At 42.9% G+C, this 22,437-nt stretch overlaps 2 protein-coding genes across 5 annotated transcripts in view; one reads left to right on the forward strand and one right to left on the reverse strand.

Annotated features, from left to right (window-relative positions):
• The window catches only part of LIMS2 (LIM zinc finger domain containing 2), a 33,428-nt gene that overhangs the window by 2,689 nt on the left and 8,302 nt on the right, over window positions 1–22,437 (forward strand). For 2 of the 4 annotated variants that reach the window (XM_062006216.1, XM_062006215.1), the window contains exons 2-4: window positions 12,111–12,270; window positions 13,076–13,142; window positions 13,454–13,574. In XM_062006216.1, the coding sequence (XP_061862200.1) occupies window positions 12,115–12,270; window positions 13,076–13,142; window positions 13,454–13,574 (344 nt within the window). In that variant the 5' untranslated portion in view covers window positions 12,111–12,114. Of the gene's footprint in view, window positions 1–1,754; window positions 1,778–3,967; window positions 4,118–12,110; window positions 12,271–13,075; window positions 13,143–13,453; window positions 13,575–22,437 lie in introns of those variants that run through there. The other 2 variants (XM_062006217.1, XM_062006214.1) reach the window with 2 other exon arrangements.
• GPR17 (G protein-coupled receptor 17) lies at window positions 14,025–20,882 on the reverse strand. The gene is made up of 2 exons (XM_062006218.1): window positions 20,699–20,882; window positions 14,025–16,760 (listed from the first exon to the last, which is right to left on the reverse strand). The coding sequence occupies exon 2, from the start codon at window positions 16,715–16,717 to the stop codon at window positions 15,683–15,685; it is 1,035 nt and encodes a 344-aa protein (XP_061862202.1). The 5' UTR covers window positions 16,718–16,760; window positions 20,699–20,882; the 3' UTR covers window positions 14,025–15,682.

The following is a 22,437-nucleotide window of genomic DNA, read 5'->3' on the forward strand; positions in this document are numbered from 1 at the left end:
CAAATGACTTTTGCCTCAGTATCATCCATTTAGGGTGGCAGTTTCCCAGCAAAACAAAGCCTGTACGTTTCCATGTCTGTGAAACATTGTGCTGCTCAGCACCTCGCATGAGCATTGCCACTCCACAAGCACCCTGCTGGGCGTTGCTTTCCAGCTGGGACTGGCTCCTGAGTCATCAGAAGGATTTCAGCCAGGTGGTGGTCGATGTTTGTTACCTGGTAGTCTTGTCAACAGTGTGTAACCAAATGTTCTCCAGCTTTTGAGACTCGGGGTTTTCAGGGTTCCAGAAGGAGATGAACTGTTTCACAGCTGGAGTGTCCCCATGGTATCAATCAGTGGGAACCTTCCAGAGACAGATACATGACATAAATGTGCCTCTGCTCTTGAAACCCTTGACCCAGGGAAGGGAATGGTTTTGTGTTAAGATAGTTAAAGTGAGGAAGACTGGAGAACACAAGGTGCTGACACATTATTCTTGTCACCTTTCTTGTCACAAAGGGACTGTCACTAGGTACTGTGATTACTGATGCATTATTAGTAGTTAACAATGAAAATGGAGTTGTTTTTCATCTGTCTTAAGTGTTCTGTCCCATTTAGCTGCAGAGGGTGGCTCCTCAATTTAAACAGCTGCAGTCATTTCACTCACTGCTTTTTAGCATGAGGGAGAAATAGAATTCCAGAAAACATAAAGATGTGCACTTCTGTGCATTCATAGTAGAAAATGGTTACAGTAAGTGACTGTTTAGCAAATGAGATTCAAGTATTACACCTATCATGAAATCACAAATTACTTTGTTGCAGTGTGAGGATTGTGTTTTCTCGGAGGAAACTGCCAAGTGAGATAATTGGAATTTGCAAAGAGCAATTCTGACTGGCAGAGCTGTTTTATTTCTCTGCCTCCTGCCGTAGTGGCTGTTACAGTCCTCGGTTTCAAGAGCAGTCTGTGGTTTAAAGGGATGCTGTTAAAAAAACCCACCCTTTCTTTGGGTATGTCTGTTCCAGCTAAGACCCAGAGATGATGGGACAGAAAGAAATTGAAGAGATACTTGTGGTTTTGGTTTATTAAGTTACATGTTGTTTAACTACATTTGGAAAGAAACTGTGTGTGAGATAATGTGTTAGATAAAAAATGAGTATGTTTGCAAGCAGCCTTTCTGTGTTTTGCAGACTTGAGAAACACAACTTTAGGTGCCTTTAGAAGAATATGATAGTACTTCATTACCAATAATAAGTGAAGAGTACTTCTGTAATTTATATTTTGTGTGTCTGGTCCATGTCTTCCTTTAGATTTTTGCTTTTTTTGATGATTATTTGGGTTTGGGGATGGGCTGGGGTTGGTTATTCCTGTAGGGAGGTTTTGATTGCCATTTGTTTGGCTTTCTTTTCCTCATTATTTGGATGGGTTTACTCCTAAGAAACAGGATCAGTGACTGATTAGTGAACAAAACATTGTCAAATGCCCAAAGTAGAAAAGAAACCAGAATTCAAGATATTTTCTCAGAAGGCTTCATTGCTGTGGTGTCGATTAGAAATCATAAAGGTACCAAATGCCTGTGCTGTTTTATATTGCCTTTAGAAATTAATCTAACACAAAGCCCAAGGAGAAAGGCTGCCTAAGTGCCTGTCTCAGGGCATAATTATTTTTGTAAGAAGTTGTTGTTATCACTATACTTGGTCTAATTGGGATCTGGATACGCCTATGTACTTCCTGCAGTCAACAAAAGAAGAACAGCTGCATTTACAGATACGCTTATTGATTGTTCACAACCCAGTGGAGGTAAGAAATAAGGGTATGTTACTTTTTATTAGGCTAGTGTTTGACTAGATGCTTTTTAATTCAGTAGAGAGCTGCTGCTGTGCCTGTGCTTCGTTTTATGAAGCAGTTACAATTGAAATAGTTTAAAAGAGAAGGAGGGAGTATGAAGGTTGAGAATATTAGGAGAGGTTCTTGGCTCTGACTAGAAAGTAGCTGCATTAAACTAAGAGATGTCTCATCTCTGTGAGATATAAGCAGCCATTTTTACTCCTCTGAGTTGAAAAATGGATTTTTACTATCTTTCCATCTAGGTCTGCTCTCTGAGGCTCGCTAGATAAAACTTAACTTGTTGGAAGGTCCTTAGTAGTCTGTCCTGGTGGCACAGGGGTCCTCTGAGGAGAACTCCTTGTTAATGCCTAGAAGAAGTCTATCTGCTTTCTCCTCTGCTTTGGCCCAGCTGTAAGATTCTGGCATCAACCCCATCTCTTAAAAGTGATCTGTCAAGGGGGAAGGATGGACAGACCCATGCATTTTGACTCTTCATGTGCAAGGCAGCAAGAGAGGAGCGAGTGAGAGCGTTTATGTGAGGGATGGGAACACAGGATGGTTATCGTTTTGATGTTTGTTTCCTTCAATCCCTTCATCTTCCCTTTGGAAGAAGAGAGCATACTTTTCTTTGGAAGAGTGGTGGCTTGAAAAGCAGTAAAATCATGTTGTATGAGTCAGAAGTGTAAAAGCTTAGGTGTCTGAGAGAGGACGAGATTTTTAGCCAGATGGCTTAAGGTTAAGGGAGGTTAATGTGGTGGTTTAACATTCAGCTTTGTGCTAGAAGTAAAAAAGTGATTTAATATTACATTTTAAAAGTGGGTTTATTGCTCTAAAATGTAAAAGGTCAGCAAAACCACCCAGCATGGAGGATATTTTTCTTCTGTTCCATTTACATCATAAAGTAGGAACGGATAAAGCACACACACATTCTGAAAGCCGTGGTAGTGGTGGATTGCTGTCACAGGTCTGAAACTCCTCCCCAAATGTGGGGTGAATTGTGGAGTTACCATTTCTGGTTTTGAAAGTATGATGTTCTTTATTTGTGCCTGTTCTGCTGAATCCCAGTGAACCCTTCCATTTTTCTTTAAATGACAGAAGAGGTCTCTGCTGGTGAATAACCATTTAGCGCTGATGAAGTCATCACTTCTCTCTCTTTTTGTTTCTCTGTAGATTACCAGGCTGTAGCCATGGGATGTTTCACTCTGGTGCTACAGAAATACTCATATTTTATAACTGACTAAAATGAATTTCTGGGTAATGACTCTGGAGATGTTTTTTTGTGGTGAGGCTGATCAAATGACACTGACTCAGATGCCCCCATCCTCCCCTCCTGTCCCTTTGTTCTCTTAAACACTGACTACGATATTGTCAAATTGTTACTTCTGCCCGCCTAGACCAGGTCTGAGACACTTGTGCTGTGCTCTCAGAGGGGTGGGTGGAGAGGGGGAGCGGTAGAAAGGGCAAGCTCCTGTTTGAAGGCCCTGTTCCGTTCCCAGCAGAGAGCCGTGGAGGCAGGAATGCCAAGTATGTTCCTTCTTCCCGCTTCCTGACCCTCTGCTGCTGCCACTTCTGCAGGCTGGAGCGTGTTTGGGGAGAAAAGGTCTTTGTGGCTTTGTTTCTGGGAATGGGCTTTATCCAAATGGAAGGAAGGGTTCTGTTGTTGGCCATATCCTTGACACACTGCTTGGTGCAGCAGCCTGCAGGGGCTTAGAGATGTGGTCTGCAGTAAGCTAAAGTGTGTGTTGTCAGGAGATGTGGTAACCTGTTTTGCTTCTGTATTTCTCTGTTGCTTTGAGTAGAAACTTTTCTTGAATCAAGTGCATTAATTATTTGAAGAGTCAGGATTATTACTGTTTTTTGTTTTCATGTATGAAATTGATACAGATACGTTTTGCAAGTGTAACAAAGAATGAGTTACTGATGCAAAGTCCTTGTGTGCTGGTAATTACCAGTGGAATACAGGAAAGAGATGTCTGATCCTTAAGACTGTAGCAGAAGGGCAGATGAGTTGTCAGAAACAAAGCTCAAGTTGTAAGAAACAATGCTCAAGCAGGGGTCTGTGCATCCTGCTTGAGCTCTTCTGAAATGTAAAGGCAACTCCCAAAAGGAAGGTGACTCACTGAGTATCAGCCTTGCTGGTGTTGGCTCCAGTTGTCTCTCTGCCTTCCCCTTCACAGTGGCATTGGGTGCCATGGCTGGCCTGAGGCTTCGGGGGCTGGCATCCTCCAGACTTTACCAACGCCGGCAGGATCGGCTGAGTGGCACAGGGTCGCTCCTGAGCAACAGGACAGAGTCAGCAGCTGGCGTGCCTGGGTATGTCTCTGAGGTGAAGGGAATGGTATTGCTGAAGCGTTTTCCAGGATCTGATAGATGTTTGGGTTTGGTGGTGGGGCTTTTTTTGTTTAAAGCAGGAGTTATCTGCACACAGCCAGAGGGGATGAAGTCTGTTTATTTTCATTTCCACGTAGATTACGAAGGAAAGGATTTTCCTGATGAGAGAGCTTTCAGTTTTCAACAATAACAGGAAAGCACCAATGGAGAACCTTTCCCGTTTCAAAGCACACTACTAGCCTGTTCAGAACCATCATTAGTGTTACTGTTGTTAATGGTGAAGTATTTAGGGACTGTGGGAAGAATGAAATGATAACATGCAGTTATTCTTCGAAATTCCACTGTCCCTTGATTTTTAAGGCTCAATAGTCCGTGTCTTTGCCTGTACTGTTAATAGCAAGCTGGTTGATTTTAGTTTTTGTAAATAACTCCTGTCTGGCAGAAAGTGAAGCTTCCAGTGGAGCTGCTTCTTGAGATTTAGAACCCGACAACCGAAGCTCCTTCAGTCTGCCCAGACAATTCCATTGCTTGGTTTGATTGTTACTGTTCCCGTGCTTCAGCTTAAACTTTTACTTGATTTCTTGCTTTTAATTGAAGTGAGAGAAATGAACAAGAATGAAATGAAACTTGGCTTCTTGCACTTGGGGTGATCTGTGAGTTACAGGAGCTATATGGGATCTGAAATCCGTGTCCCTGGGGAGAGCAGTGAGCACGCAGGAGAGTTTTTTTCTATAGCAGTCAGAAATCTTGAATTTCAGTCTTTTCTTAGCAGGAGGCAGATCTGTAATTGAGGAGTTGGTTTGACTCCTCGGTTTGAACTATGGATTCCTCACTAGAGCCCTCCTTTTCCCACTGTTTTCCCTCTAGCCATAGCTATACTTGGTAATTTTTTCACAAAGCCAGGGGTGTGAATGTGTGAGATGTGTGAGGAGGGGAGTAAGAAGGTAGTGAAAGAAATGTTGATGCCATTGAGTGGAGAGGATGCTGTTCAGGAAGAGTGAGAAACAGAAGGGACCTGTGAGAGGAAAGAAAATAAGCCCTGAAAAAGCAGCGTGAGCTGTAGACAGGAAGGAAATGCGCAGCCTCATCTCACGTTGTCAAAGTGTGGATTGCTTTCAGCTATTTAGCTGTGCTTCATCCCAGCTGTAAAAGCCTTCCAGAAAAAGGTGAAGGCACCTTCCCCCCCCCATTTCCAATTATTATTTCTAATAATTTGTAAGCATGACAGCTTTTTCAAGCCTTGATTTTGGTTTTACAAGTTAGAGTTTAAAACTGTCTCTCTTAAGTAGACCAATGTTAAACCAATGTTACCTATATGAGGCTGCTAGAGGAGGTGATCTGGGCAGCATTGATGCTGACAGTCATGTACTGCATCAGGCTCGGGCACGTTGGTAAGCCAAGAGTGGAGTGGGACAGGGAGCTTGCTCCAAAGCCCAGCACAGCTAGGACTGCAGGACCGTGGTGTTTGGGAAGAGAATGCACAGGGGCTGCTACTGCACTGTGTTGAAGAAGAGAGGCTGTGTATTTGTTGCTGTGGTGACACGTGTACAGAGCAAGGCAGAGCACGCTTGCATATGAACTATGTGCTGGCAGAATTTTTAATAAGGCCAGATGGGTTCAGGAGAAATAGTTTTTGTAGCTGGCAGAGTGATTTAAGGGCACAATGTCTGGTTAGGTAAAAGGAATTGGACTGGATGATCTTTCGAGGTCCCTTCCAACCCTTAAGATTCTGTGAATGCGTTTTTCACATCACAGTTCTTGAAGCATAAAGCCATATATTTTGGGTTTACTTAGCAGATGGCACTGCTGAAGATTATAGTCTGTCTGGGAATTTTGTCTGCCAAATTATTTGTATTTTATCAACAGTTTTTGAGCTACTGATAATTTTTGCTTTTCCCTCCTGCTAGGTCCTGATAATTTATGCCCTTTCTTAAGGCAAATGAGAGTAATCCAGAAGTAGTGTTGCCTCTAGTTAATGAGAATGGGAATGATCTATCTTATCAGTCCTTTAAGATAATGGAAGCCCAGAAGAGAAAGAGTAACAATGTGTAAGCACTTACTTATCATACAGACCTTGTGGGTGAAGTGGTACCTGCTTGATGATAAAAGGGTTTCACCTCCCCCCCATAAGATGCATAATCCTGTATGTTTCTTTATGTTGTTCATACTTCCCTGGGCTGAGCAAACACTACTAAACGTGTGTCCTTTAAACTAATTGGCCCTGATTTACTGGCAGTACATTTTGCATTGCACTGAGGGAGAGGGAGACTACTAAGGACCTGAGGGGTAGGATTCTTTTCTCTGTCAATACCGAGAGGCTTTTGTTGCTGCTGCTGGTCTCAAAAGCCTACCTGATTGTGGCTTCTCCTGCAGGCTGACTTGTATGGGCATTGTATCCTGTTCTCAGCTGAGCTGTGTGAAGGAGTGGGAACTTTGTTTTTTAAACCCATGGCTGCTACTGATAGCAAATTGCTGTTGCTGACAGGCCAAGGAGAGCCGAGGAGCCGCACAGACTGTTGTCAGTCCTGTCACCATAAATTGCATTTGTATGTTTTTCTTTATTTTTGGTTATCCCAGTGCAGTAAATAAGAACAAAAAGTGTTTATTGCATTAAAGGATTGGGGGCTGCCTGGCCAAGGAAAATATGCTGAGAGAAACATAGGGAATGAACTGAAAATACAATGCAAGGAGAAGAGATGCTGAAGTGGTGAAACTGTTTTATAAAACACACAAGGAATCGTACGTTGCACATATGGGATTATGTTCTTTTTCTCCAGCATTTTAGGATAAGTTTAATAATAACCCTAAAGAAGCTAAATCCGTTTGTGAAAGTTGTCCAGAGACAAGTCCATTGCAGTGAAGAGATTTTGGAACAGTGATGAGGGTAGCTGAGGGCTGTTTTTCAGCAGAAGCTAATGAACTGATGCCCTTCCTCTTTCTTTTCTGTCTTTGTATTAGTTGTTACCTGTGAAATGAGTCTTAAAGTCTGCTGTTGTGTTGACCAATCTTTTTTGGTCTTTGTCAACATGGAGGACTTGGAGCCAGAAATCCTCAACCATGCCATGGGGGTGGGAAGAAGCCCTTCTCCCGGAGTGCTCTCATTTTTATCTTCGCTCTTGGCATCTGTGATACACATAAGTGGTGATAGCTTTCTAGGGATTTGACTTTCCACTCTCCTAGGCATTTCTCTGTGTGTACATACTAGAAATGACTATGTAAATGTTAGCATATTGGGATGTCTTATATACACACCAGTTTCTACTGGTAGGCTACCACGAGTGGAGAATACCTTTCTAGGATTCCCTAGCATAGGTATGGTGCCCATCTGCTGAGGTTTGGGCAATGCCCTGGGCTCTTAGATCTTCCAGTGTTGACTGCCTCTCTTGCTACAGTCTCTGTAAGGTTTTGGGTCATCTCTGTATTAAAGTAACTCTTCATTCAGCACTGTGATGGAGAACACTCTTTGACACTAAACCAAAAAGGTTTTCAAGACCAGTTAAAGAAAATAGATCATTTTTGACCCGTATTTTCTGTCAGAAACATTCCCTGTACCTGCAGTTCATTTCTTAGACATGATACAATCTGAGACTGTCTGTTTTCCTGGTTGTCTAGTTATCTGGTTCATTTTGCCTTCCATCCATGTTTAAGATACTGAGTTCTACTAATTTGGAGGCTGGAGCTTCTGTTTAGCACTGCAAGTATTAGATTTGCTTTATTTTCCTCAGCCTGTCACCAGGCTGTGGATCCCTGTGGACAGATATCTTAAAAAGGAAGTAACAGTATAGAAGCTGTAGCATTTTGGAGAGCTTTCTTGGTATTTAAGTCCAACCCTTTGGTTTTCTTTTTTTTCTGTAGTAATGCCAAATTTCCTGAATCTGTATGAGAATATGATATAAAAAGATGACTTTTGCCAGCCCAAATATAGTTGAAACTGCTGGTTTTGAAAGATCAATGCTGACTTTAGTGATATGAGAAAGTAAAATGCTGTCAAATCTTATTGTAGCACCTGCAGCAGTGGCACAGGATGAGTCTCCCAGTTAGCTGCCATGACTTATAGAGAAGGAACGTTTCTGGTGTTTTGTTATTTGGGTTTTTTTTCAACTTGAGAGCACTGCTTCTACTTTATAGCAAATACTTTGCAGAAGTCAAAGCCTGAGAAGCTCCCATCTAATTATAATGGTGAATAACTAATTTCTCTAAACTAAGTACTTTGACAAAGGTAATTTGTTAAAGATGTGGCACATAGCAATGAAAGAGTGCAAAAAGCACTGTTTGTGCTCAGGTATTTTTGGGGCTTGCACAGGACAGGATAACTTCAGGATGTGGAGCTGGTCATGTTTTAATAGCTTTTCCTGTCTTTGTGTCACCAGCTTATTGTTAAAACAGGGGAAGATTCTGTGTTTTACCGAACAGCAAAAAACCAATGAGCAAGCAGAATACAAGCAGCACTCTGTATTGGAGACTGTCCTTTGGGAGAAGGGTTCAGGTCTAAATATGTTGCAATTGACACAGCAAGTCAAAGTTTCTTGGTCACTCCTGGCACTACCATCACGAGGTATTGCCTTTTTCATGCTGCTGGCAGGAGTGTTTTTGCAGCAGTAGTAAACTGAATCATGAAACTGCTCTGAATTAGAACTGTCCTTCCTCCTCCTTCCAGCCTTGGTTAATTTTAGCCTTGCAGAAATGTTTTCACACGAGGAAAAGGGCACACAGGGGTGTGTAGCTGAGGGAGATTAAGAAGCTATGGCATATGTGAAAGGAAAACTTGTGAATAAATGCAGAGTTGTACCTCCAGGGCAATGCCAAAGTTGCAAATTTTAGCTTCAGTGTAAAAGAATAAAACATCTTAACTAAAAATAGAGGCAAAGTCATGAGTGAAAAGAGCTCGAGTTTTACCTCTCTGCTGTGTGATTATCAATAAGTCAGAGCTGCTGGTTTGTATTACAGAAGGTGCATCGGTTAGGAGCTGATGTGTGGTTTAGTTGTCTCCTGCATGGCTCTCCCCAACAAATCTCAACTGTATTACCGTTGAGGCAAAGGACTGTGTTATTTTCTGTACAGATCCTTTATTTTTTTCTGGACTAATAGTTTCTGTCATGTATGCTCATGTGCATTGTGGCATTTCTTGGACAGCTCAGGCTGTATCATGATTTTCTTTCTTATGCCACTAAAGAAACCTTGTGAACATCAGCAGAGTCCTTATAGATCAAACATTCTGGTTTTTTATTTCATGTTTTCTGTCTCCAGGTCTTTGAAGTTCTTGTTCTATGCTGTTTTGTAAAATCATTGGTGATTTTTCACTGTATTTTATGTTCTGTTGCTAAAACAGTACTGGAATATTTTGGCCAAAATTCCTGAGCTAGGGGTTGGACCTTTTGCCTCATGATGCATCAGCAGAGTGGTAAACAAACTCTTGGGACTCTTGACATTCTTTTGCTTTGGCAAAAGAGTGAGGTAAATTACTTTTTTGAGAGTTAAAAATTAAATCTGAAGTTGTACTTTATCCTAAGGGCAGACAGTGAGAGAACAGAACAAGGATGTGTTTGGCTTTCACTGAGAATTTCACTTTCCTATTCGGTTTTCTACTGTTTGGAAGTCAGAGATTACTGTGGGGTTACTCAAATGCTGATTTCAGCACAGAGGCTCCTGATGAGTGAATCTCTGTCTTCATTATGTTTCTCAGCACCACAGCCATAGGACTTGTCTGAGAATCTTTCCTGGGATAAATGTATTCAGCGGTGTTTGATGTGAATTCTCACACTCCAGAGCTTGTGCTGTTTGGGACAGGAGCATCTTGTCCCAGTTGCAGGCTGGAATCGCTACGTGCTGCTGTTGTGTCGGAGGCAGCTCTGTTCTTGCAGAGTTGAGCCAGCAGGCAGTGGCAGTGATGGGGACTGTTCCTTCCCTAGAGTTCTGTTAAAGTCAGTTTGGAGGAGGGGACAAAAAAAAAGTAAGTTGATTTCACATTTATAAAGCAAAAATCAACAAACACAACCTTAGGTGATGCTTTGCTGTTAGAGTGCAGGGTGTGATACTTGCTGACCTGTGGGAAATGATGAGACTCACTGGAACGCTGGTGTTTACCTGGTTTTCTTCCATAACCCAGAGAGCTTTTTCCCTGGTGTTGACGTGAGGCTTGTTAACCCTGGCTGATGGGTTAGCTCAAGTGTTGGAATTCAGGCATCACAGTTTTCAGGAGGGAAAAATTACACATTTGCATGATGTAACTGAAAGAGTGGTGACTGGAAACTAAGCTGATTAGGTCTCTCAGCTGTGCTGCAAACACTGATGTTTCTGTTTTGACCTTTTCCTTTGGTGTTCTCTCAGGATAAAAATGTTCCCTTAGCCTGTGATCTCTAGTTTATGAAATCACGGGGTTTCCTTTTTGTCCCTAATTCCGTCCGTGTCTCCTTTTAAAGCTCCTTCTTACTGCAGTAAGGAAACAAGTTGTAACAAGTTTCTGCTGAATTAGTGCTCAGTCCCAGACGTTATTACCAGCTGCCTTGGTGTTTGCCACCTTTGGAAGTGCAGTGGCAGAAGGAAAGTCACTCCGGGTCACGGCGCAGGATGTTTGTACAGGCTGCAGATGTGGTACGCTTGGCTCAGCTGAGCCAGCTGAAGCACAGGGCTGGCTTTGTTGTCTCAGGAGGATGAGGCTGCTGCTTTCACTGCTATCTGCTTGTTCCAGTTGTGCTCAGAGCCCAAAGCCCTGGCATATAAACAGTGGCATGTTTTTGTAGGAGTGTCTGACTGGAGATAATCTTCTGCTAGTGCAACAGGCGTGTTGAATTACTGTTCTCTGTGCAGTAAGGTAGCGTGTCACGTTGTAGAATAACACTAATGATGGAAATCTATTGCAAGGTAGCTTTGAATGTAAAAAGAAAGAAAACCTCTCTAAACCAAGCCATTTATGTGTGTATGTTGTGTGCTTTAGGAAAAGTACTACACAAATGTTCCAGAGGTTTTTGACGTGGTGGGAGTCTTTTACACTCCCATCTGTAAAACTACTGCATAGCATTCAAAAGGTGCCTAGAAGGCATAACATGGGGTTTTCTATACCTAAAAGTGTAAAGATATCATTTTTTATACTACTGGATAGTCTGCTAGTTAAAGATCACGTTGCAACAAGAAACTGAGACTCTCTCCTACTGAATTTTCCCTTCCTGTTTGGAGCTGTGATATGCAATTTCACAGCTGCATTCTGTTGGCGTATAGAGAAGTTAAACATGCCGTCATGGCAAGTGTGAAAGTTTTGTGATAGAGGTTAGATTTACTTTGCATTTTTTGGGGAGTTGGAGGAAATGTCCTTTACAGGATTTGTGAGTGTGGATTTGGGGATATTTTTAAGCCTCAGCTTTCTGAGGAAGCGAAGCAGATGTATTTGTCAAGCCAGCCAGAGACACTTCTCTTTTCCCATCTCTTTTTGACACTGCCGGTTTCAGCTGACCTGTCAAGAAGACACAGACAGCATATGCAATCATTTTCAAATTGATCTTGTGCACATGAGCTGCTGGGTAGAGGAGAAAATGCCCTGTTAGTTCCTACAGTGAAGGGGAGACTACAGTGGGATATCGGTGGGATTTATTATACATGAGAAAATCCTTGGAGGTGCACATCCTGAGACCGAAAATCCCAGGATGATTGCATTTGCTGCTCTGTGAACTGCTGCTGGACGTTTGGTGGAGCTATTAGCAGGATGACACAATGGGGTGTAGCGCTGGTGAGACAGCCAAAAGCGTGTGATAGGTAAATGTGCTACATGAGCTCATTCTGCCATGTGTGAGATGCAAGGACATTATTTCTAACTGAGGTCAGTGCTGAATTGACTCGTTGCTTTGTTTGCTTCCATCTAAAAGGGAGTTTAAAGCAGTGGAAATGTTGTGTTCACAGATGTTGGGAAACGTTAGATGATATGATTATACTCATGTGATTGACTGTGACCTGGCTCATGTTCTTCCTCTTGTCTTTATTCCAGTAACATGTCTGATGCTCTGGCCAATGCAGTGTGTGAGCGCTGCCAGACTCGATTTGATCCTGCAGAGAGGATTGTCAACAGCAATGGGGAGCTCTATCATGAAAACTGCTTTGTGTGTGCTCAGTGTTTTCGGCAGTTCCCAGATGGACTGTTTTATGAGGTGAGCTCTCACACTGTGTGTGGGAGAAGAGAAATAGCTTCATTAGAACATGAGGAACTGGGTGAAAATTCTGGCAGAAATAGGAATCTCCATCTCTCTTGCATGTTTCATCTCTTAGCCATAAACCTTTGTTGCAATTTTTTTGACAGGCTTCTGACTTAATATTTGTTTTCTTCTCACATACTCCTACCTATGTATCAGTAACAACAAAAGCTGTGTGCTTGCTCTTTGGCTAAGAGGTATTTTAAAAAGAAAATAGAAAATTATTCTTAATATTTCATTAGATAGAAATGAAATTTTGTCTTTATTTTTAGACATTCTGTACTAAACTTTTCCACTTGAGCAACTGAAAGTGGTGAACCCATTTAAAAAACAGGGTTATTTTTACAGAATATATGTGAGCACATATTTGGAATAACACATTCTTTTAAACATGTTGCATTCTTGATTTGCCCCACGTTTTAGCCTCGTGTAGGAAGAGATGTTGTGACTGAGCAAAAGAAAAGAGGCAAAAATGAAATTAAAGACACCTATTGGAAAAGGGGTTTGGATACTTCAAGATTTTTACCCTCTTGTAGGAGCACTGCTGTTAATTTAACTATTTGCTGTGCCAATTCACCCAGAGGCAGAAGCCATATCTGGATATTTAAGAAAAATCCAAAGGAGTTTACAAATGGGTGAGGAGGGGCTGGAACTGGAAAACTTGACTGACCTGGGTCATTTTGATGGCAAGTCATGTTGAGATATCAAGATGTAAGAGTAGTTCAGTTATTCATGAGGCCTCCTTCTCTCATTCTGTTCACAGTTTGAAGGTCGGAAGTACTGTGAACATGACTTCCAGATGCTGTTTGCTCCCTGCTGTGGGGAATGTGGTAAGATGTGGGGCATGTCAACACCACAGGGTAACAGCTACAGGGCTGTGCAAACCTCCCACTGTTGCAGTGACATCCAGCCCTGGGCTGGGATTGCTGAGGCTATGGAAGGAGTGGGAGCTCTGGAGGGAAGCAAAGCGTGGTACCAACAGTGATTTGAAATGTCCAGGTCGTGGGAATAATTGGGGTTTTTTTCAGAGTTAGACTGTAATCGTTCTTGTGGAATTACAGTGGGAGGATTATGAAGGACAGTGGGCTTTTGACAGGGCTGCTTTCTGCATCCATCTCAAGGTGTTGCTTTCCTTTTGCAGGTGAGTTCATTATTGGCCGTGTTATCAAGGCAATGAACAACAACTGGCACCCAGAATGCTTCCGCTGTGAGCTCTGTGACATAGCACTTGCTGACCTGGGCTTTGTGAAGAATGCTGGCAGGTAAGAGAGCAGGAGCTCTGAAAATGTTGTCAGTATGTTGCTGATAGAGTAGTGAGATGTTGAGAGTGGTCAGTCAGTTGTACGCTGAGGAATAAAGTTTGAAGCAATGCAGAAGCTTTAAGGAATAGCCTGTTGGGAGATGGGATAGGGAATGGAGAACAGCATTCTTCAGCCAATGAAACACAGAGAGAGCAGAAACTCACATTTTAGTGGATGAGTTTTGGAAAAGAAAGTGATTTCAGGCAAAAGGCTGAATAGCAAGTGACAAAAAGGGATGGGCTGGATGCTGGGCAGGCTAGGTATCAAATTAAACTGCTGAGTAGGAATCAAGATACAGGAAAAGGCCAAGAGAATAACATGAGTGACGGCAAAGCCTGTTCAGCAGGCAATTCATCTGGTCCCTGGAAAGCATTCATTTTATATACTTAAATAACAAAATGAGTCCTAAAGATGGATTAATGCATTTAATTCAGAAGTAAGAAATAAAGACATAGAGAGGAACTTGTACAAAAGCAGGATAACGAAATAAACCATCTAGCAGTCAGCAGTTATCAGACAGTGGCTCACAATTCATAGTCAGTCTCAGGCTTTCGTATGTCTTGAGCACAGCCTAGTACTTTCCTAGGGTTTATATTCTCACTAACTAGTGAAGAAAGAAAGGAAAGGTTCTATACTTGTACCCTGTCCAGCAGGGACTCCTCTCAACTCCCTCTTCTCTACCATCCTGGATGCTACCTCTGTGCCTTAGTTTTTGGAGCTGGGCATAATTGAGTTTCTTTTGACACTTAAGCTTGTTAGAATGGGCTGCTGTGATAGCACTTGGGGTGTGTTTAGGGAAAGCAGTCTAAGCAAGATAAAGTAGGTTTCATTTCATAATTTGTGGACCAAATCTAAAATGGTAAGGAGCTCATTCCCAAAAGCGTAGAAAAGGGATTTGTGTGTGTAGGTATCTGCACATAAAATACATCATTCACCTCTCATGAGATTTCCTATCATATTTGTCTCCATAGCATAGAAGCAGTCTTGCAGTAAATAGTATAGGAAACTCTTGGGTTCTTCTTTCCACTTCTCCTTGTGCCTGGTCTTCCCTTCCATTTCCAGACATATTCCACTGGCTGCAGTTTGTATCAGTGAGGACAGTGAAGATAATCCCTACTGCATCTGTAGTGAAGGAATAGCCTTGCTAGAGAAGTCATGAAAAATAATTGTAGAACACCTCAAAGACAGAAGTCTCTTCTGGACAAAGTAGGCTTCACTTCTTCATCTGCTTACTTTTCTCCACTTCTGCCATTTGGGTTTGTACTTTTATGGTTCACTATGTAGTAAAGATGAATGCCATATTCCTAAATAGTCCTTTTCCATTCATTCAGTTTGAGGCTTTTCAGGATATCTGATGCTTTGCAGGGAACAATGTGAAAGGGGCATTGTCCTAAATATTGTCTGACCTCTGTCTGCAGCTTTGAGATAAAGTCAGATGGAAAAGGTTGTCTGTAGTTTAGTGCTCATCTCCAACTCTGAATGCTGGGAAGAGGTAAAAAAATTCCAAGTCCAATCCAGGCTGGGTGAATTGCAGCACTGTGGTCTTCTTGTGCTGTCATTTAGTGACACTAAATCTCTGTTTACTATGTATGAACACTTTGAATTCAGATCCTTGAACAAAACGCTCAAGCTTGCTGTCTTTTCAGCAGGAAGGTCAGCCTCAGGAGTGAATCCATCCTGCTGGCACAGTGTAAAATTTAGCAGTGGGCTTTACTCATTGTGCAAAGGAGAGTCATTAGTGAGTGCTTTGGGAATTAAGTTGTTTTGGTTATGTTTTCTGAATGGCCATTTCATAGCCTCTCTGCTCCCTTCCCTATTCCGAAGTGGTCAGCCCTCAGTTTCACATCTTAGAAATCAGTAGAACTGTACTTCTGGTTGCAGTTTCAGTAAGACAAAAACATCTGGTCTCCGTTGTCAGAGGGGTTCTCGCTAATTGCAGCCTTGTTAAAATAACTTCCCTCCTCAGGATGCGTGGGACCCTGGATTCCAGATTCTTGCTGCATCTTTGTGCTCTCAGCTGATTTGGGTGGAAGAGTGTTCTCAGGTCAAAGCAGAGCCCAGGCTCACCTTCACAGTTCAGATTTAGCACTTAGTGAGCTTTCGTTTGTCTTGCCTTCACACGTTTGAGGTAACCGTACAGTCTTTTTAACACAAAAGAGCTTACACAAAGCCTCACGGAATTTCTCGGCCACAAAAAAATACATGACAGGGTCCAAGGCCCCGTTGAGGCTGGTGAGGCAGGACGTGACGCGGTTCCCCAGCGCCAGAGCGCGCTGAGTCTCGCAGGAAGCCTTGGTCCCGCTGCGGCGGACAATATAAATGTAGCGATTGACGTGGTAAGGTACGAAGCAAATCAGAAAGATCATCAGAACCATGATGATCATTTTGATAGCTTTTTCCTTCAGGTGTTTCTCAACTCTGCTCCCACTCTTGAGGCTTCGGATGATCAGTAAGTAGCAAGTCACTGTGGTAACAAAGGGGAAGGTGAATGCCACTGCCAAGGACACGAGGGCGTGGCGTGATGCCTTTTCTCTGTAGAGCTGCAGGCAGATGGTCGTGCCTTTCATCTCGACTGTCTGCACGCTGAGCAGCAGAGGGGCCATCGCCACCCCAACTATAACCCATAGAAAGGCACACGCCAAATGGGCGTAAAGGGACCTGCGGAGCTTGATGGACTTGACAGGGTGCACAATGGCTAGGAAACGGTCAACGCTGATACACATCAGGAAGTAGATACTGGCATACATGTTGAGGTAGAAAAGGAAGCCAGTGAGTCTGCATGCAATCTCGCCAAATGGCCAGTGATTACCAGAAAAATGGTACACCAGGCGGGTGGGCAGGACCAGCACAAAGGACAGGTCAGCCACAGCAAGGTGCATCAGGAAAATGTTGGCAGGCGTGCCTGACTTTTGGTCCCGGATGAAGAGCCAAAGAGCCAAGGCGTTGCCAGCAAAAGCCAGGATGAAGTCAACAAAGTAGAAAGTGGCAAAAAGGATATTCTCGAGGTGGGTCTCTTTGCCACATTGTTCTGATGTTTCCAAAGAGAAATTTGATTGACTGGAGCAATTGAAGAGTAGGCTTGAGGGATCTACTGGGTCCTGCATTTCCTTTCCACCACAGTTTCGAAGAAAAAAAGTCCCCTCAAACCTGAAAGAGTTGAGACAGTGTTATAAAAGAGCCTGTTTTGTGAAGAAAAAAAACCCAACCAAAAAACTACCCATGGAAATCAGTGGTGTATTTCATATGACAGGTCAGTCTGATTTTAGACTCCTGTGTTAAAATTCTGAATACCTCCTGCTTGTCTGGGCTTTCCAGACCAATTAATTCCTCCTCAAGGAACAAAAGAGCTAGCTGAGACCAGCTGAGTAACAGGGTAGTGACGTGCTTATGTGTATGGAGAGTGGAAGAGGGTTCTGTATGTCTAGCTAGAAAGCATTTGCTATGTTCAATTGAAAAGCCTGATTCAGGACTGAAAAGCTCGTAATGAGTCAGCTTTTCTGAGCACAGCTATCTGTTGTGAGGTCACCTAGCTTACAATTTCTCTTGTTCCTAGAAGAGGTGGAAGACAGGTCAGGTATTGCTGTTACTTAAAAAAACACAGGGCTCCTGAAAATCTTTGAGAATTCATTTACTCTAAAGTCCTATACTTAAGGCAAATGCAAGAAACACTGAATTGACTCAGAAAAGGTTGTTAGCAATGCCCATGCTGTCAGTTGCTGGTTAGTGTCATCCTTCCCTGCAGCTCGCTTCTCCCAGCATAACTCTCTTCTTCCTTTAGAAGCCTGACCTCCACTGTAGCTTCTCCAGGGCCTTTTCCAAGTAGCAGCTTAGTAAAACTAAACTTAGTTTTCCCAGTCTCTTTTCTTGTCTGCAGAGTCCTGAACAGCATCAACACAAAGTGATAAGATTCTCTGGGCACCTACCCAAGGCTTTTCATACATTTCTCATCTGTGGATGTAGGTGTAGGGAGATGCAGGCAGTCTGAGACACCAGCATTGTCTCTGTTTCTTGGATTCCCCAGAGGTGTTGCAGTACCTCTGTTGTGCTCACCGGTGTGTTTTGTGCTGATTGACCATTTCTCCATAATATTAAATGCATCTTTTGAATACATCCATTTTCCTCTACCAGGGTTCAAATTTTAAGCTGGTTGCTGACATTTTTAGCTGAAATTTTCAGGCAGAAGCTATGCTATCTGCTGAAGTCTTACTTGGTCCAAGGCATTACACAATGCATCTGGCTTCTCCACAGAAATGATTATTCACATGTCTAAAATTATGGGTGGCTGATTAAGAAACTGAGATGGGATTAAGAGCAGACCCATGGCAACTACTGTCTTTTGTTTAGCTGCTGTCACTTTCAGGTGGACAGAAGACTACAGTAGCTAGGGATTTATATGCTAGACCACTTCTGCATAGTCCACAGTTGAAGAGACAGAGATTGAGTGAAATTCAGAAACCAAAACTTCTCTGTGTGGCCACTGAGGGGCCTTCCTCTTCCATGCATTGCCCACATACCCTGCAGTGTTTATGGCACAAAAAAGACTAGGTCTGAGAGTGTGGGTACACTTCATGCTTCTTTGTACTCCTAGAGATGGCAGCAAATTGTTATCTTGGAATTACTAGAAGTGCATGTACAAGGAAGACTATACGGCCCTGTTTTCCAGGGGATATTTTATCTGTAAAATACATCTGAAATCTTGCTTTCACGTGCAAAAGGAACATTCCCTGTGGCAGTTTTTGTCTTGTGAGTTTCCAGGGTTTGCAAAGGAGCCCTCAATTTTTGTTTCTAGTGTTTATTTGTCCCTTAAAAGAAAAACTTGGAATGATTTTTGAGCACAAGGCTTTGAAGTTTGTGTGTGATAGCAGTGTTGAAAGCTCAAATGCTTGTCCTTCTTGGGTAGAATTAGTTGAAGAATGTATTTTTCTGTTGCATACAAAAGGAGAAACACGATGAGACTGCACCTTTTTACTGGCTGTCAATTTACAGTGGGACCTAGCACCTGATCTTCTGGCTATGTCACCCTTCTGTGTGTCAGGGACTTTGTTTAAATATGCTTTTCATCGTTGAAAAATGTGATCTTTATATACACACCTGTCAGTGGTCAGGTAGTCTGCTGGCTAAGCATTAGCCTATATGTGGTTGTGACACTGTGGGTTAAGCAGTAAATGCTGGCTTGGGTCAGCTGAAAAGACAGAAGCAAGGGTTGTCTAATGGAACAGGCAGGGATGTCTCTTGTCTTGCTAATGCAATCATTTCAGGAAGTGAAGCAGCAAGCAGACTTTTTCCTCTGTTTACAAGCTAAACACAAGGGGGTTTGCAGCATGGTATGTGGAACTGGTTCTGTTAGACCTGATGCAGATCTTTGGGATGCAGATTCAGCTGAATGTCAGTGCCAGACTTGGAACAGCTGAGACTTAAAGGTTGAGAGTTTCCTCCTCACTGATGGCAGCATTGAGTCTGCCATGGATTTATTGCTGAACACATTATTACTGCAAAATATAGTGGGGTGGAGTAAAAAGGAGAATGTCAGAGCAACCTAGAAGTCCAGTATATCAATGTCAGGAAGGGAGAGGCATAGAGCTAAGGACAAAACAGAAACAGATTCAGTCTTTTCAAGTGAGAATAGAAGAGCTGCTGTTACCTAATTTACTTTCTAGAACAAAGTGAAGGGAGGTGTTTTAATTGCCTGATCAAAAATCACAGAAAAGGGAAGAGGACTTCTTTCTCATTTTGCTTAGGTTTTTAATTAGAAGAGAATTTTAATAAAGGCTTGGTGGCTTTTTTACAGTTCTGTCTGTTTATGGCAGGTTGTGGTGTAGCACTTGAGTGGTTGAGCACAAGAGCTGACAGGTCACGGGAATTCATTGTTGAGCTCATTTCAGAATTGATGGTTTTCAAGAAAATGCTACAACTTTACAAAAGTAATAGCTCTTTAACAGTGTGCTCTGTAGACAATGTGGAAAGCCTCTTGCAGTTTCACTTCTGTTTTGCCTATCAATTTAAAAGACATGTGTTTAAAACTTCTTACTTACTGGTTTGTTACAAACAAGCCCTCAGAAGTCCTAGAAAGCCTCTTGTACTAGTCTGTATGAATGCTAAGAGCAACTAGGAACCTTCCCAAATGACTTAGACTGTGGACTTTGTGCTATATGGTGCAAGAGGCTTTGACTCCACAGAAAAGTCCTTTAGGAGTATGGCTCTTTGTCCAATCCTTTCTGCTTGGATTGCGCTCTCGGTGTCGTGCGGGGTTTAGTGATTTACGTGTTGCTGAACAGAGCCCTGTTCTGAAATGAGCCATTCTCCCAGGCCTCCCAGGGCTGAGCTGAAATGAGAGTGCCACTGCTTGTTTGAACTGCCTGCACCCTGACTGTGCCTTATGCCCTGGTTCTCTTCTGCTCAGAAATAAGCAAAATAATCCACAGGGCTGTCAGGTAGACACAACCTGGCTACTCTTTCAGCAGATGCCCTATCTATCATTAGTGAAACAATTCATAAGCAGAAGAAAGACTTAGCTCATTGTGTGTTAGTCACCTGGCTAGTTTGGAGCTTTCATTATAATGCTGACTGCAGATCAATTTGAACTGTATGTTAGAATCTGTAGTGGATGTCAGAAATTGCTGGTTTGGTTCTCAGCTAGAGCAGTTTCTGCTTTGGGATTATGGTCGTTTGTGGGATTTTATGATTATAGGTGTACTGTCTCATCAAATGGGAGTGTCTCCTGTGTGTCACTGAAAGTGCTCTCCGTTAGAAATAGTCTACTTCTGAGTAAAACCCCTCTCCTGAGTGACTCCCTGCCAAGCCTCCCGCCGGGCGTACCATACAGCTGTGTCAGCTTTTCCAACACAAATGCCTGTGCATTAAGTACAGAAGTTTGAAAACTTTGATGTTTGGGAAGAGTGATGTAGAGAAGGGTGAGGAAATTGTACTTTGAAGTTCAAAAAACGCTGCCTGTTCTTAGTTTCAGACATTTGCACGAGACTCATCTGCCTCTGTGCCTGTGCCTTTCCACCTCACTGGCGCTGGCTAAAACTAATGCCGTTAGGAAAGCTCCTCCGTTATTCTGCTAATAGAAGTTTGTCTCTTACCTCTTCACAGTGCAGTCCTGTGGGTGGAGTGTAGGGTCCTTTTGGAGAAAATCTGAAGGAACTGCTTCTGATGACAGCAAACCAAATAGAAGCAGCAGCAGTGGAAGCAAGACGATGCCAAAAGAGCACACAGTTGCAGAGTTGCTGAGGGTGGAGAGAGGAGCCCCTCTATATAGTGTCCTTCTAGCTCTGATAGTGCATTATCAGCTCAGTCACACAAGGCAGGGGAGAGTACACCCTAGCACTGAAGAGCAGTCTTCATCCCAGCTGAGCTCTTGGCACTGAGGCTGCTGTTATAGATATGAATATACTGTATGAATATTCCAGTGTTCATGGTGCTTCCTAAAGGCTGCTACTGAACTCCCAGTGTGAACACAGACTTCTTGGAGTCCCCTGATGTTTTTAGGAGGGTGGAGAGAAGCATTGTTTGGGGAAAGTCTGGTATTAATAGACACAACAGGACATTTCAGAATGGGATAATTCCATAATGGTGGGAGTGGGTAGGGGGAGAGGAGTGGCTGCTATGGTAACGGCTTAGCCCGTCCAACACTTCCCTTTGCTTGCAATAGAGGAGGGTCTATGGGATGGCAGAGAGGGCTTGTGAGCGGGTAGGGCTTGATAATGGTTTATCAGTGCAAATGGCTGAAGGCATCTTATTCAGCTGAATGAGAGGGGTCTCTTTCAGGACACTTGCTTCAGGGTCCCTGTGTCCTGCCCTGTATAATTACTCTGCGTTTGACAGCGCTGAATAAAATTGATGCCTTTATGCTGAGATGAGCACAGCTGCATGTTTCTTTATAATGGGGTGCTGTCTGCTTTTTCTGGACTCCGTCTGGGCAGACAGTGGTTCCAGCCCTGGAAAGAGACACTTGCTGACAGGAGGACTCAGATTTGGAGAGAATAATAATGATACTTAGCACTTAGACAGGCGCCTGCCAGCTGAGGGTCATAAATGTTTGAGGTCTCACAACAACATCTGTGTTGTATTCTTATCCTCAATTTACAGATCTAAGGGTAAATGATTCATCACAACAGAATTTTGGAAGGGGCCCTGGAAAGAATCCACTACTTCAGCCATAAATTTGCCCTTTCCATTTGAACTTTACTTTTCCTTTTGTCTGGTGTCTTTTGAGAATGACCTGTAAATCTCAGCAAGTGTTTCACATAGTGATACAGCGAGAGGAATTAAGCAGGCTTGTCTGTTTTGTGACAAAGAAACTCACAGAAGTCATTCCTCTGCCATTTTCATTTCATCACCAGTGCTTCCCAGCCTGCAGCACTGCAGCTAGAGGAGCAGGTAATGGGCAAGTCAACTGAACAGCTTCTCAGAGCTCCTAAATATTGGGATAAAGCTGGTGGATTCTGTCAGCCTTTATGGAAGTTTTTTATACCTTTGCCCAGGCTTTTCCACCATAAATGTGGCTTATCTGCCTGTTCAGGACTGTACTTGTGGCATGTGATAGGAACAGTTACGTTTACCACATACAATCTCTAAATTGCATAGTTCTTGATTTTCTTAGGACTAAAAGTAATTTGTGGACACCAGAGGGAGTATTCAGTGGTCTCTTGTTTGTCCTACCTATTGACAACTAAGGAATCTGGGCATGGTGAAGTGATTTGAGCAATGTGCTTTGAGTTCATCTTCTCCCTCGACGCCCTCTCAGTGCTGTAATGCCTCTGTTATGGCTGGATCCCATAGTTAGAGATTGTTGCCACCTCTCTTTGCCCATCTCTCAAAA

The sequence above is a fragment of the Colius striatus genome, chromosome 12 (assembly GCF_028858725.1).
Source record: "Colius striatus isolate bColStr4 chromosome 12, bColStr4.1.hap1, whole genome shotgun sequence".
Classification (NCBI taxonomy): Eukaryota; Metazoa; Chordata; class Aves; order Coliiformes; family Coliidae; genus Colius; species Colius striatus.